General features: G+C 37.9%; 1 protein-coding gene across 1 annotated transcript; it reads right to left on the bottom strand.

Annotated features, from left to right (window-relative positions):
* Nucleotides 1-219: 219 nt before the first annotated feature.
* On the bottom strand, nt 220-8,800 carry LOC129739739 (60S ribosomal protein L13a). Its single transcript, XM_055731244.1, has 3 exons — nt 8,672-8,800; nt 7,962-8,471; nt 220-459 (listed from the first exon to the last, which is right to left on the bottom strand). The coding sequence occupies exons 1-3, from the start codon at nt 8,690-8,692 to the stop codon at nt 280-282; spliced, it is 711 nt and encodes a 236-aa protein (XP_055587219.1). The 5' UTR covers nt 8,693-8,800; the 3' UTR covers nt 220-279.
* Nucleotides 8,801-14,952: the final 6,152 nt, after the last annotated feature.

The following is a 14,952-nucleotide window of genomic DNA, read 5'->3' as shown; positions in this document are numbered from 1 at the left end:
TTTAAAATTTCGAAGGAGAGGGGGGGGGGGGGGTGGTGTGCAGACAAAAGAAGAAATTGATATTTGTTCCAACCTTACAAGAGTTTAATGATTAAAACCATTCAATAAATTGTAGCTTTAAATTATCCCCACGATAAATTTTGAGGATTTGTTAACTGAGTCCATCTTCCGGAATCCAAGCCACATTTCTTTTTGGTACTAAACAATAATAAATAGGAATTAATTGTCTGATACTTTATTTTATTCCAGCAATGTAATAAACTACATTGTTAAAAGCATTCAAGCGGTTCCAGCAGCTGCTTGCCGCTTTTTCTTTCCAATCTTGACAGCCTTCGCGTTTAACACTGGTCGGGTATATTTCTTCTGGAATTCAGAAGTCAAATAACCATAGCTTTCAAGAACAGTGTTCTGATCCTTGATCTTATCAGCAACGCTAGATCTGGCTCTCCATGTGAGTTTCTGAAATAAAAAAAAAACGATACGCAATGAATTATTTCTTTGAAATAGTATTATGCACTGTAGAGGTTTCATTTATTTATTATTTATTTATTTTGTAAATCTTTAAGGGCCGTGAAGTTTTGTGTTTATTTTTGCAGATTAATTTATGCTCGGAATCATCGAAAAGAAACAATGAAAAACTGAAATTTTTGTTCCATTCGTCCCACTTCAACTAATTTCAATTTCGAGTAGTTTACTTTCATTACTCGAATGAAAGTGAATCCACTTATATTCACTGTTCGAGTGAAACAAAGAAACTGAAAAGTTAGCAGAAAAGAATTTCAATGATGCTTTGAACTTCCCGCAATGCCACAATCATTGTCTTCAATTTCGACGTCAAACAATCCTTCAGGCCTTTTTAAAACCTTGAGCGAAAAAAGTCGCTCGTAGGGTTGCGTTAGATGCCATAAATTGGAATTTTAACTCCAAACATGCATCTGTCCAGTTAGCTTATAGCACCGATTGTCACATAAGAAATTAAATCCTCTGTCTGTGCAACACTGATTGATAATCAGCTATTTGTCAAACGAACAGCTGATTTCTCATTGTTTACCAAGGAATATTTAAATAAGGTAGTGCCGAGAGCCATATTGGATTTCTTTTGTGACGTCACAAAAACGAATGTATCGAGAATTTCTATGCGAATGGCAGAAATTTCGAAGATAAACGTGTTTTAGAACGCAAATGAATTCCAATTTCATTTTGATTGTGTTGTAAGACCTCTATTTCACTATGTTATGAAATTTTCTGGTCCTTTTTTCTCATTTTAATAATGAACGCAATGTCATCTTGAAGCTAAAACGTACAAAAACGAAGAAAAATCTACTTTTAAAAGGTCTAGCTGGTAGTTATTGAGTGTTCAACTGATTGTCATGATTTTCATCTAATCGGTTTACCATATTTAATTCTTATGTAGAACAATTAACATCAATTGATGATTGTTAACTCGATTTACTAAAGTACCAATAAATAATTGTGGTTTTGTATAAAAGTTTGTTTTTTTGATAACTTTTTTGTAATAAGGATCTTAAACTGCACTAACTTGATCATTTTCATGAAAGACTTTGAACTAATTTTAAAGTTTTGCAAATTTTAGTAATTTGTAATTTGTAATTTGTAATTTATTAACTTTAACGCAGCCTGTCGGTTACAATTAACTATTAGTTCAGGTTAAGGAAATCACTTGTGTCACAAAACGCGTGGAATATTAATAAATGTTTTGATAACGAATATAATATTTGCGTTATGTAGCTCTGTTCAACGCGGTCTTGAAGGTTGTTAGCGAGCTGGTTTGTCTTGTCGCCAAAGGCAAGTTGTTCCAACAGGAGGGGCCATACACCAGTATACTCTTCCTAGAGGTTGTGGTATGTTGGGGGATGATGAAGCATTTAGATCGCTCGTTCCTCCCTCGCTGGAGGTGAGAAAGGAGATATGCAGGTAGCTTTTGGTCGTAACCCTGGCGCATGAAGCAACATATACGCCTCCGATAGTTCTCAAGGAGATCGCAGCCAAGTATAAGTCTTCTGGTGGTCTCTGTAGTCTCCCTTCGTTTCAGATTGAAGACAAATCTTGCCGCAGACTTGTAGCACCTTAGCAGCTGGTCTTTACAGGCTGCTGAGAGACCTGGGAAGTAAACTGTATCGCAGTATGAGAAAATAGGGACAATAATAGATTGGACCAGTTTCAAACGAATTGGAACAGTGAGAACGGATTGGAATTTACGGAAAGTTCTGAGAGTGAGGAAGACTTTTGATGAAATACTATTCACGTGGTCGGTCCAATTCAAGTTGTGATCCATTGTAAGTCCTAAGTTCTTCACTTTTTTCATCAGAGGGATGGTTTGATTACAGAAGATAATGTCAATGTTAGGACTGATACTATCTCGTTTGGAGAAGGCAATCGCCTGGGTCTTACTGGGGTTGGGTGAGAGATAATTATTCTTGCTCCACAGCTCAATTCTCGCCAGGTCTTCGTTGATGGTTCGGACAAGTTGATCGACTTCAGATATAGGACCATTTATGTAAATTTGTAAGTCATCTGCATAGAGTTGATAGCTGCATTTTAGGATGGTAGGGAGACTATTTACATATAAGCTGAAGAGCAAGGCACTCAGGCATGAGCCTTGGGGTGTACCATCTGTGAGTGGTAGTTCAGCTGATGTCGCATTAGAACAGCGCACGACCTGACATCGGTTCGTGAGAAAAGACGATATGAGATTACATGCGGGTGACGAGAAACAAAATTCGGATATCAACTTCCTTGCTAGCGATCGATGATTGACGCAGTTGAATGCTAGCGAGAAGTCAACAAGAACCAATATTGTGCAATGATCATTGTCGAGATTACTGAGTATGTCGTGTGTCACCTTGGCTAAGGCAGTTGTAGTTGAGTGACCTTTACGATAACCAGATTGATGTTTAGCAAGGAGAGGAGGATCGTGTTGGTTAAGATGTTCTGTTATTTGTGCCAGTAGTACTTTTTCCAGTATTTTGGACATGGCTGGAAGAACGCTTATTGGTCTGTAATCTTTAGCAGCCGTAGGATTACTTATTTTCGGGATAGGAGTCACGATAGCTTTCTTCCATGTACTTGGAAATGTTACGGAAGCTATTATACTGTTAAAAAGGTGGCACAATACTGGTAGGATGAAGGGACACAATAGTTTAAGGAAGTTGATAGGGATGCTATCTGAGCCAATTGCATTGGAATGGATCTCATAAAGTCTTTTGCAAATCTCATTGGTGGATGTATTTTGAAAGTCAAATCGGTTATTCATATTGTTAGAGTGTATGTCATCACTAAGGAGTGGAAGACAAGTAGACGGTGGTAACAGCTGTAAATGTCCAGAGGTGAAAAAAGTATTCAACACGTCTGCGTTGAAGTCTTGACTTGTGTCGTTTGTTTTGGAACTATTATGAATTCCCTCTCTGCGCAAATTACACCATAGTTGTTTGGCTGGCATGTCACGAGAGAAACACCTATCAGCATAGCGTCTTTTCGCTTGAGATATTAGGGTTTTTGCTCTGTCACGGATACGACTATAATCAATCCATTGAGGATCACCTTTAAACCGGTTCGGATTACGAACATAGAGAGAGTACGCTAAATCTCTAAGCGCAATTGTTCGCTCAATTTCATTAGTGATCCAAGGAGTACGTTTATCACGGACAGTTATAGTTTTTTCAGGAGCATGAATATCGAGAAGAGATTTTAGCTGGGATGTTAGATAAGAGGTTTTGTAATCGATATCGTGAGTATTGTAAAATGGTGTTAGATCGAGTTCTTGATAGTCAAAGTGTAGCTGCGTAACATCAATCCTTCCCAAACTGCGCACTTTCACGCGCTGTGGAGGTGGTTTAGGTACTCGTAAGTCTGTTATGCAATAAATAATTTCATGGTCAGAGATAGAGTTAGCGGTAGCTGTTTTAGCTTTCAATATGTGTTGAGGAGAGTCAGTGATCATGAGATCGATAGTGGTTGCGCAGTGTTCGGTTATTCTAGTGGGAGATGTGGGTAAGATCGTAAGATTAAACGTAGCATGAATACAATTAAGAGCATTTAAGTTGACGGAAGGTAGGTTTGATGACACATTGATATTAAAATCACCTAGGCAATAGATTCTGTCAAAATTAAATGCTGTCAGATCGGTTAGAAATTGTTCGTAACTCTTGGCAAAAAGCGGATTAGATCCGCAGGGATTATATATAACAGCTACACAAATATTAAGAGAATTTAGTTTTGTCTGGACAGCAAGAAATTCAAATCTTTGGTTCGCGGGGGTGGTTGGATCGTTAGTGGATTTCAAGATAGGTGTAGCCTTTATGCCATTTTTAACGTACAACCCCAATCCTCCATGCGTTCTAGCGCGCCGTTCGTTTTTAGTGGTGAGGGAGTGACGTATAAAATTATAAGATGGAATGCGAATTGGGCCAACAGGTGCTGATGCTTTTAGCATAGTTTCTGACAATCCGAAGAAATGATACTGAGTTTTATCGAGGAGAAGCTTAACTTCATCTACATGTTTTTCAAGACTACGGACATTTAAGTGACCAATACGCAAATTAGAACAGTTAAAGTTGGACATGGTTGAGAGAGGAAGAAGTCGTCGGTTCGTTAATGTGTGTTAGGATATCTCCAGGAATGTCGGAATTTTCCGCATCGTAGAATACAGATGACTCATTGGGACTTTCTGCCGAGTTCGTGGGTTCGATCAGTTGTAGTAGCTGATCAGTATTTTTTACAGAGCAGTAACGTTTTTGTCCTGGGAGTTTAACCGATATATTACCATTACGTATAAAGATAGATTGAATTCTTTTTTGATGCTTGAGCCGAAGAGCAAGATTACGAATACGGAAAGAAGAGGCAGATAGAACTTCATTCAATGTGAAGCGATAATTGAGGGGAGTTCGATTGTTGAGAGCTGATAATTTCATTTCCTCGAACTTTTGATAGTAATGTTTAAGTACTGTGTTGCGATTTTCCTCATGATCCATAACAACAAGGATGGTGGGACTCAGGGTACGGTCAGACCAGTTGGACGGTTTAACGGGTAATCGGAAACAATTCACTACGTTACAGAAGAGTCCAGGTACGCCAAGAGTAAGAAAGACTTTTTCGATAATGGAATTAACATTTTCCCCGGAGTTGTATGGGATTCGGTTTACAGCTAGTCTTCGACTATTCACATTAGCTGTACAGGCGTCGGCGAGTTTCGCTCCAGTCTCGATGATATTTAGTTTTTCACTAATGTTATTGAGCAGTTTAGTTTCTGATGCACGTTCACCTTCAGATCGGTTGATGTTGATGTTTTTAATCTGGATTTTCAGCTGGTCCCATTGCTTCTTGTAGTTGACACGATTGGAATCAAGCTCAGCACTTAATTTCTGAATATCGGTGGTGATATTGTCAATACGCGTTTCAAGTTTCGCAATCAGCTCCAGATCGACAGTAGGTCTTGGTACATCTTTGGGTGTTAAACTGCCTCGAACGCAACACTTCTCACAAGAGAACAGCAGGTTGGGTAGTTCCGACACGAGTGCATCACTTATTTTAACACAAGACGTATGGTACCAACCCTCACAAATATCACAACAGACCCATCCGATGGAAATCGAATCATTTTGTTTCTTCTTCAGCTTCTTCGAGCCTCTAGGCACGGGAGGAAAGTCACGGCCGCAGCAGCAGCAAATATTATCGGAACTCATTTCGACAAAACAAACAGAAACAAACGGTAACACAGTACACAGGCACAAATCGACGACTTCACACTGCTGAATTCAATGGCACATCAGCAACCAAAACAGAGTCAAGTTCGAGAGTAAGGTTAGGTTCAACTTAGCAGAACAATTTCAGTGAATTTCCACAAAAACTATGTAGATTGTTGAAATAACACTCCGCGCCTATAACTTAATCGTTGAAATATCGAGTTATTCCAATTACAATAGTTAAAAACTGTTTTAAAGGCAGAAATAAGCTAAAATTTGAAGAGTGAAAAAAACAAGCGTCCGTTTTGTAGGCCAGTGATGCCATGATTAGTAGGGAAAATCCACCATTTTTTCTAAATTCGATGGTCTATTTCATACAAAAATTACTCGAAAATCCAACTTCTTTCATACCGATCTTGAAGAGCAAAAATCCTTCTGGAATAACAGGTATAAAAAGTGGAACATTTCCAAAAAATTCTTCAAATTATCAACGAAAAAGGCAAATTCCCTAGTAAATTAACAGATTTTTCGTGATTGTGACGTCGCAGTATGTACTAATACTAAAGCAGGGCTGCCTCGACACTACCTTCTTTAAATATTCCTTGATTGTTTACTGTTTTCTTGGCAACCTCTGGTCTGCTGAATAACAACAAACACCATAAAACGGGGCAAGTGCAAATTTAGAATTTTTTTCACAAAAATACCGTTGCTTTTCACCAACATTTTTCAATTTTTACTTTCAACGGAATTTTGTGAGAACTATTTTAGTGATGCAACGATAATTGATAATTTTTGAACATATACCTACTGTTTTTCTAGGACATGTGAAAGTTGAACTATGGTGAAATGCGTTTGCACTTGACCCGATCTGAAGTCGCGAATGCCATACTGATGGTAAAACGACTATAATCGAAACAAAAAAAAAAACCTTAACCCGGTGTTGAGGAGTTAAATCGCTGGTGACTAGGATGGGTGTAAAAAATCATTCTGAACGAAGATCAGCCACCTCGGGATAGTCGATTTACCTTACCGAGACTTGAGTCACCTTCCCAGCAAGAAAAAAAAATCGGAAAGAGCCGTTCCGCCTCGGATTTATTTCGCAGCAAAGCGGAAAATGAACTTAAAAATCACTGGGTTATTCCGATCATTCCGATAGTCGATGTAAGTGAAGTGACACAGTTCATTCGAAGCAACGTTCCTCACTTAAAGCGACTCCTGGAATCGAGTGACTCGACTATAGTCACCTCACGCGCGCCGCAGAATAAGGGCCATTGATTCTTATTTTTTCTGTAATTTCTTAAAGGAATTTACCACCGATTTGGCAGCACTCAAAAAGCTTCTAAAATCTTTCAACACTGCCAATAACGTAAACATTCGCATGACTTCTTGTTGATGTGCCGCAGATTGTAAAGTTGTTTTCTTTCAGTGAATATTATTTAATTTGTTCTCCGTTGTGTCAATTGTTAAAATAAAAATGACATGCTTCTTTCCGTTTTGCTCCAATGAATTTTCTATGCATTCTTGATTAATTTCACTTAAAAAATTGAAAGCCACAGTGACACAGATTACAACACCTCCCACGATCTTGAAAAGGTAAAAATGGTTATGCTCGATTGGAACTCCGCGGTGACAGTCTGGCGCACTTTTATTTTAGGGCTTTAGTGTAACAGGGTGGAATCGATTGGGAATGGTTGAAAGATGAAATTTAAGCCCGCATTGTTTGAATTTCGATTCCCACGGTTTTTACCGCGAAAATTTTATCACGGCGGGGAAATCTGATTAAAAACAGTTCTATTCAAAAGGACGAGTTCAACTGCAATTTCATCTTTCAACCATTCCTTATTGATTCCACTATATTACAAAACCTAGTTTCATCACGGTGTTGAGTTATTGACGGAATAAATTTTTTCACGTGAAGTGTAAATGGGCCTTTAATTATTAAAATTCAACGGTGTTTAAAACCGACATTCCTTTCCGAGGAAATAAAAATTCCCGTTTTTTTAACTTGTGTCTGCTGTGATGACAGTCCTGTATAGACCCAGGTCTGTGAAAGTTCCGTTGTAACCAATTATCACTACAGCGATTGCTTTAACAGATAGATTGCCTCAAATTTAGGTTTAACAAATAGGCTTTTGCCAAACTGCATTTCATTTTTATTTTAAAGAAACTCGGTCCATTGTAAATCTTGTTGAAGATAAAAGTGAAGTGAAGATAAAAATTATTCGTATCCCACAATAATAAACAAATCTTGCGACTCACCTTCAACTTCTTCTTGTGCAGATAAGTAAGGCGGGCCTTAATCTTCCGCTTGGCTTCAAGATTGGCCACAACATCCCGATATTTCCAACCTACTTCATGGGCAACACGGCCTACATCACAGTATTTCCTGTCCGGACGCAGGCAAAGTTGTCGCATAGCGATGGGAACGCACAGCTTCTTCTGCTTATCGTATGGTGGCGGCATACCCTCGTACAACTTCAAACGACGCAGGGCATTTGCTCCACGCTTGGTTTTGTGGGGTACCATTCCACGGACAGCCTTCCACAACATTCTGCTGGGGGCGCGGAAATGGAATGGTCCTCGGGCTGGGTTCACATTGCACCGTTTACGCAGATATGCTAAGAACTTAATTTTGTTTCGGAAGAAATGTCCCGACAACTGCAGATCTTCGCATCGGACCACAACAACCTTACGACCGCTAAGTATCTGTTTAGCAATGATGGATGCGAGGCGCCCCAGAAGATGGCCACGGCCGTCGATAACAATCGGCTAAAAAGAAAAATGAACACTGTTAGCCATGATGTCACGCTACATTTTAGCATCAAACTAAATTTTTAGTTTCATTGAGAGGGGATCACTTTTTTCGAAAACACTTATGGTGAAGGAATCCATCAGATCATTTTTTAAACAGAAAATATACACTACGCGAGAAAATTTCTATCTAAAATCTATTAAAACCAAAAGAATACCTTTTCTGATAGACCCGTCATCTTTCGCAGTCGTATTAAAAAGGAAGGAAAAATGAGTTTTAGGTTATGGAAAAATGCTTTCAAGAAAGGGTTACACGCTTATCGACGTGAAGCTATTTATGACATTTTATTACCAACTGTACACGCTCTTTTTTTTAAACTCAAAATTAAGTATTTTTGGTTCAAAACAGCACTTCAGTGGCTTCCCTCAACTTTGAGTTTGTCTGGGCAATAGCAAAACTAAGTTCTGATATGCATACTCAATACTAAGTTCGGCAGCCGAACTCGAATTTATCCTTTTTTTTTCGAGGGTAGCTTACTTTCAGGGAATTAAAGGATGATTAAAATTTGTTGTACCCGGATGTTGCTGTTCCGGTACATTGCATTGCAATTGCAGAGCGGTGGAAAGAAAACTTCCGGATGTTACTTCCTACGGGAAGTAAACAACATCCGGAAGTTTCCGGACATTCCTAGCCGCTCACCATATGATGACAATGACGGACAGAATTTTACGCTGACACGGTGATCAAGCATTCCTTCATAGTCTTCCGGTAATTGTTCCGGAACGACAAAATTTTGCGACGTGTTCGTTGGTTGCTGTTCCGGCTCGAACTGAACTCGCTAAGTGTTTTCAGTCCAACAAAGAGAGTTCAATTTTTAGTTCATAAGGTCGAACTCAGCTTTGCTCCCTCGCCGAAGGAAAAAAACGGATCAATTTTGAGTTCGCAGTTCGAACTCCATTTTGAACCATAGCAAGGAGGAAAAAGGGTACTTAACTTTAAGTTCATAGAATCGAACTATGTTTTGAACCTCGGTCGTACTTAATTTTGAGTTAAAATAAAAGAGCGTGTAGTTTTCTTGCAGCTGCACTGAGAAAAAACAACATTGAAATATTGCTGATCCACTCTTTTTTTCTATTTCTGCGATAGCTGATTTGGGCTCCCGTAGGGTACCACTGTAAAAAAAATTACAGTATTCAAGAAAAAAATGAGCATTGTTCTACATAAGGATTATTTATCGACTGAAATTAAATCGGATGAACAAGCGGAAAACATTGAATGATGATTTAATAAAAAGTTGTCAAACAAACATGTATATCAAATATTATTATCGGATTATCTATTGTTTATAAAACAAAAAAATGTGTTTGCCTTGAGCTTGGTCAATCAGCGTTCAAAATCACGAAAAAATGAATAATACAAAAAACCTGTTTGCGATGGGGTCAATCAGCGGACAAAATCACGAAAAAAATCACGACCAGCATATAAAGTATCAAAGACGCATTTATCGCATCAAAAATCTTCGTCATGCCAAATTCGTTAATTCTCAGGCTATGGAAAAATGTGTTCTCAATAATGTAGATTGTTGTGGTAAACCTAAATAAGGCCCCTCGCGAATCAACGCACCACTCAACCGCGCAACTTTACTCGTCGGAAATCGTTATGAGAATCACGTTCGGTTCAGTTCTTGTTTTCGTCCCTCGTTTACGAATACGAAACAAGCTTTGATGTGTGCGTAAACATTCGTCTGAATGTACATGCGCTTGCGCTACTGTTATGACAGCTATATATGGTCTTTTTCGATATACACGATAAATAGAATAAAATAGAAAGTTGTGTTAATGCTTATTTTCATAAACCCAAATTGTGAATTGCTTTTGTGTCGAATAAGACATTTAATATCATTTAAGAATTAGATTGTTGTTTTGGTTTATCGGATGTTATTTCCTATAATTTTTCGAAATTTATTAATTTTTCAATAATTCCAACTGTACTCTACCACAATTGTGTTTTGTTTTGTCTGGGATTTTAACGCTCGTAATTAATTCAATCTCAATGAATTCTAAGAATAATAATATTTCATTCCGATGACTTCATGTTTTGTCCTCTCTTGCAAGATAATGATTTGAAGATTGATTCAAGAATTTACTTCTTATCTTTTCAATGAAATTAGTGAGTAAAAGTGAATTTTTTAACTGTGTTTACTGCTCCGGCTAGCCTACCGCACGGAAGGCTACCGTCGCGCGATTAGAAATTTTCCCAGTAACCGCAATACTCCCAATTACTGGCCGCTCTTAGAGCAAACGCACCAATGAGTGAGTATACGCGGCCCGGTTTTACTCATTTCAGCGGCCCAGTTTTAGGATACACACTCTTTCGCGCACCAGTTGGGTGAGCATCGCGGGCGAGTCTTAACTGTTACACTGAAAAAGGGAATTGAAAAATCATTCATATTAATAAATTCAAAGCGGCAGTTATTTATTCATTCGAAAATAAATTATTTTTTCAATTGTATTCAAATATTGCACTGTGTTATGGTTAAAAAGATACATTGAATGCTATGCATTGAATTTTTTCATAGTTTAAAAATTTTTTTAAACAGTTGAGTTGCCTGATAAATTTTTAAATTAGATTCTTACGAACTCGTTCTGTTTATTTTTAAGAAATTGTACAATATCGTACGTGGAATAATCATGAAATTCAACCTTATATCGATACTCCCTTCGGGCCCTAGAAAAAACCATCCTATGTTTCAGTGAGAGATGTGATGGCCGTGACTTGGGCCCCATTTTCGAAATATACCTTTTCCTCTTCTAAAAAAAGTGATGAATAAAGAAGTTCCAAAAAACCTTATATCGATATACGTTCACAAATGGTTATAGTATTTTATAAACTGTTTAGGAAATCTTAACTGTTCTAAACTGTTAAGAGAGCTTTAGAAAAATAATTCGCATATGGTGCCACCCAGACAGTCATTAAAAATCCCAAAGCACATTTCCCGTTAAGTTACCATGCGATCATTACTATTTTGTTATTTTAAATTGAATTTATCATGCATTTTATTCAACATTTTGTAAAATAAAGAATATCATCAATAAACATTTAGTAGTCTATAATTTTTCAGTGCATGTTTGCTCTCGCCCCTTTCTTGTGAGCAAATTTGGTGACTTTGTCGGTCCCGACGGCAACGGCCCTATTTTGCTCACCCATATACTAACCCCCGGTGCGGTATAAAAGTGATTAAACTCGTGAGCATTTTCACTTTGCTCGCGATTGCTGCGGATGCTCTTAGAGCACTGACCATACTGACTGGACAGTCGATTTCGTTTTTTTGGATAATTTACGCACTCTGGAATCGATAGTACGCAATATCGATTCCAGAGTGCGCATCGATCGATTTGAAGAAATGCTATCCCAGTTAAAAAGTGCCAACCGACTTTCGCAAAAAAAAACAGGCAACTCAGACGATAAAATCGTGCAAAACAGGTACATTTTTCCTACAGGGCATTTCTTCCGGAAAAATTATAGGTTCGCCACCTGCCGTCGGTATTGCGAACCTGCTAAATTTGACGAAAAAAATTAGCCAGAAAATGATCGAGTTTTTGTTCTAAGTGTCCTGTCAGTATGATCAGTGCTTAGAGCATCTGTATTCGTGGTCTATTCTTGGGTCTAATTTATACAAGAATTGAACCAAAGAAATTAGATCCGATCAAGGTCTTTAGATACACTAGGTTCTCCGACTTTCACAGTAAGTAAGCGAGGCAACTGGCTGTTCCATTAACTGTCAAACGGTTCAGAACTGCGTCAAATTGGATCCAAATCTCATCAGTTTTGGATCAATCCTTATACCAGCTCTAAAAAAAGTTGAGTTGAAACTGGTATAATGGATCACCAGTGCGGTTGCTCGGGTCGGAATTTGGGTCTAAACCGGCTGTTTGGACCACGGATACAGGTGCTCTGTGGTAACACTGATCATACTGACAGGACACTTAGAACAAAAGTTCGATCATTTTCTGGCAATTTTTTTTCGTCAAATTTAGCAGGTTTGCAATACCGACGGTAGGTGGCCAACCCACCATTTTTCCGATACAAATGCCCTGTAGGAAAAATGTACCTGTTTAGTCCGATTTTATCGTCTGAATTGCCTGTTTTTTTTTCGAAAGTTGGGTGGCACTTTCTAACTGGGATAGCATTTCTTCACGGAAAATATTTTTTTTTTTATAATATCTTTATTTGAAACGGCTCATACCTTTAGCCTTTAGGCTTTAAGGAGCCAAAGCCTTTTTTTGTCTTTACAATGTTCTGATTAACTTAACACTTTTTGTAATTTGTTTAAAGAAAAAGGAGGATAGAAAGGGAAAAATGAACTTAAGAAGAATTATAGATGAAGATCAATAGCTTTGAGAAAAAGGTAAATTTCGAACATGTAGTCCAAATCTAACACAGCCAGTACATCTCTCACTGGAACGTTGGGTGGTTTACTTCGGGCCCGAAGGGAGTCTATTAAATTCGTTCTGGCGACAAGGTGGTCCTCACACGACCAAACAATATGCTCGATGTCGTGGAAACCTTGGCCACAATCACATAAGTTGCTGCCAGCAAGATCAAAACGATAGAGTACCGCGTCTAAGGAATAATGATTGGACATGAGACGGGAAAATATACGAATAAAATCCCGACTCAGGTCCAACCTATTAAACCAGGTTTTAAGGCTTACCTTTGGGATAATCGAGTGGAGCCACCGACCCATTTCATCCTCGTCCCATCTGCGCTGCCAGTTGACAATGGAGTTTCTTCGAGCCAAAAAGTAAAATTCGTTGAAGGCGATTTCACGCTGATACGTGTCGCCTTCCGTCGCCCCCACCTTTGCCAGAGAGTCTGCCTTCTCATTACCCACTATTGAGCAATGGGAGCCCGAATACGAAAATATTGTAACATAACGGTTCATGTAGTAGTAAGAAAACGTTAAGAAACAGTGTAAAAAAACTTTTAGAAAATGATATCCGAAATAATAAAAAACATTGCACTTATCTTGAATTCCAAAACGACGGTCTGTTGAATATGGCGTTAAGTTATGTTACTGTTTAAAACTGTTAAAACAATTGTATGGGGAGACTGTTCTGCAAACAGTTGTGATAACATACGAAAACCGCTCACAGAAAACGTATTCCGGACATCAAACTGTTTTAGTTACAGTTATTCTTAATGTTCTCTTGTAACTGAACATTTAGAGTAAAAGTTGTTTAACGATCCGATATGACGCTTTCCAACGTTTTGCGTATCGTATTCTGAATCGTACGGGAATGTAGCACGCACACACACAAAAGAAAATTTTCTTATTCGTGAAAAATAAAAATAAACATTTTCAGATTTTATTAAATTTATATTTATTATACATTTTATTCACATCAATTACGTAACAATACACTTATCACACTAATAATAATCATAATTACCACAACTATCTTGCACCCAACACCGGATTTACAAGTTGAAACTGTGATCCATTGGAAAACAAATCCTCCTGAAACGGCGACCGCTCCACACCCTTCCGACTGAAGGATTGAATTTGTTTTCACCAGGTCTCATTTCCGACACACGGGCGGAACGTTGGGGCCGCTGCTGGATCCAAAATCCTGACTCCTTTTAGCGTGACGCATTGCTCCGCCAGCGAAAATGTTGCTGAAAAAAAATAATACCTTTTTCATCTTTGTTATTGCTAATGCTTATAATTGAGTTTACCTGCTGCAAACGTCGCTGGAAAGAATTCCTGTAAATATGTCCTTTAAATCCGAATGCCGCTGCCGATTGCCGTCCGGCTAACCACAATCGGAGAAGAATTATTGGTGCTGGTACCGGTACGGGAGTTTGATTTGGAACGCGGAAAACGAGGACTTGTTTTTTTTTTGTGTTGACGGCAGTGATGTCAACTAGACTGTTTTTCAAAATTGTACCAGTATGGAATAAAAATGTGAAAATAAAAAACGGAGATTAATTTTTTTATCTCTGTTGTCGTCTCATGAGATGATTGAAAATGCACGAAAAGATCAAAACCGATGTATATTCGTTCGGTCAAATAATACAATATTTGTGAATGTAGCATAATAAATGAGTAACAAAAAAGGATTTTTTATAATGGATGCGACATGCTAAACTCAACTCAAGGCTCAACAACATGAGTAGAATTTAAAATAGAATATCAAATGATAATTTTGTCGGTATTTAAAAAACTTGAAATTACATTTTGAATCCATGTATGTATGTATCACCATCAACTATATTTTTTGTAACTTGTTTATTTGAAATGGCTCATAACTATATTTTTTGTCCATAACAAATAATGATATATCAAAAATCTATAGATTTTTCCTATAATGAACAAGTAACAATAATTATAACAATTTTTTTGATGCATGATCAGATAATAGATTGTTGCATTAAAGATTAAAAGTAACAAATCCTAAAACGGCGGGCCATTGTAGAGATAACAAAAATGTATTA

This window comes from Uranotaenia lowii, chromosome 1 (genome assembly GCF_029784155.1).
Source record: "Uranotaenia lowii strain MFRU-FL chromosome 1, ASM2978415v1, whole genome shotgun sequence".
NCBI lineage: Eukaryota > Metazoa > Arthropoda > Insecta > Diptera > Culicidae > Uranotaenia > Uranotaenia lowii.
This window is presented reverse-complemented; position numbering and strand designations above follow the sequence as displayed.

Excerpts from the sequence above, each read along its gene's own strand:
- LOC129739739 (XM_055731244.1), bottom strand. The coding sequence starts at position 8,692 with ATGACGGGTCTATCAGAAAAG. Across the intron at positions 8,472-8,671 it reads TGACGGGTCTATCAGAAAAG|CCGATTGTTATCGACGGCCG; the intron begins GTATTCTTTTGG and ends TTTTCTTTTTAG. Across the intron at positions 460-7,961 it reads TGCACAAGAAGAAGTTGAAG|AAACTCACATGGAGAGCCAG; the intron begins GTGAGTCGCAAG and ends TTTTTATTTCAG.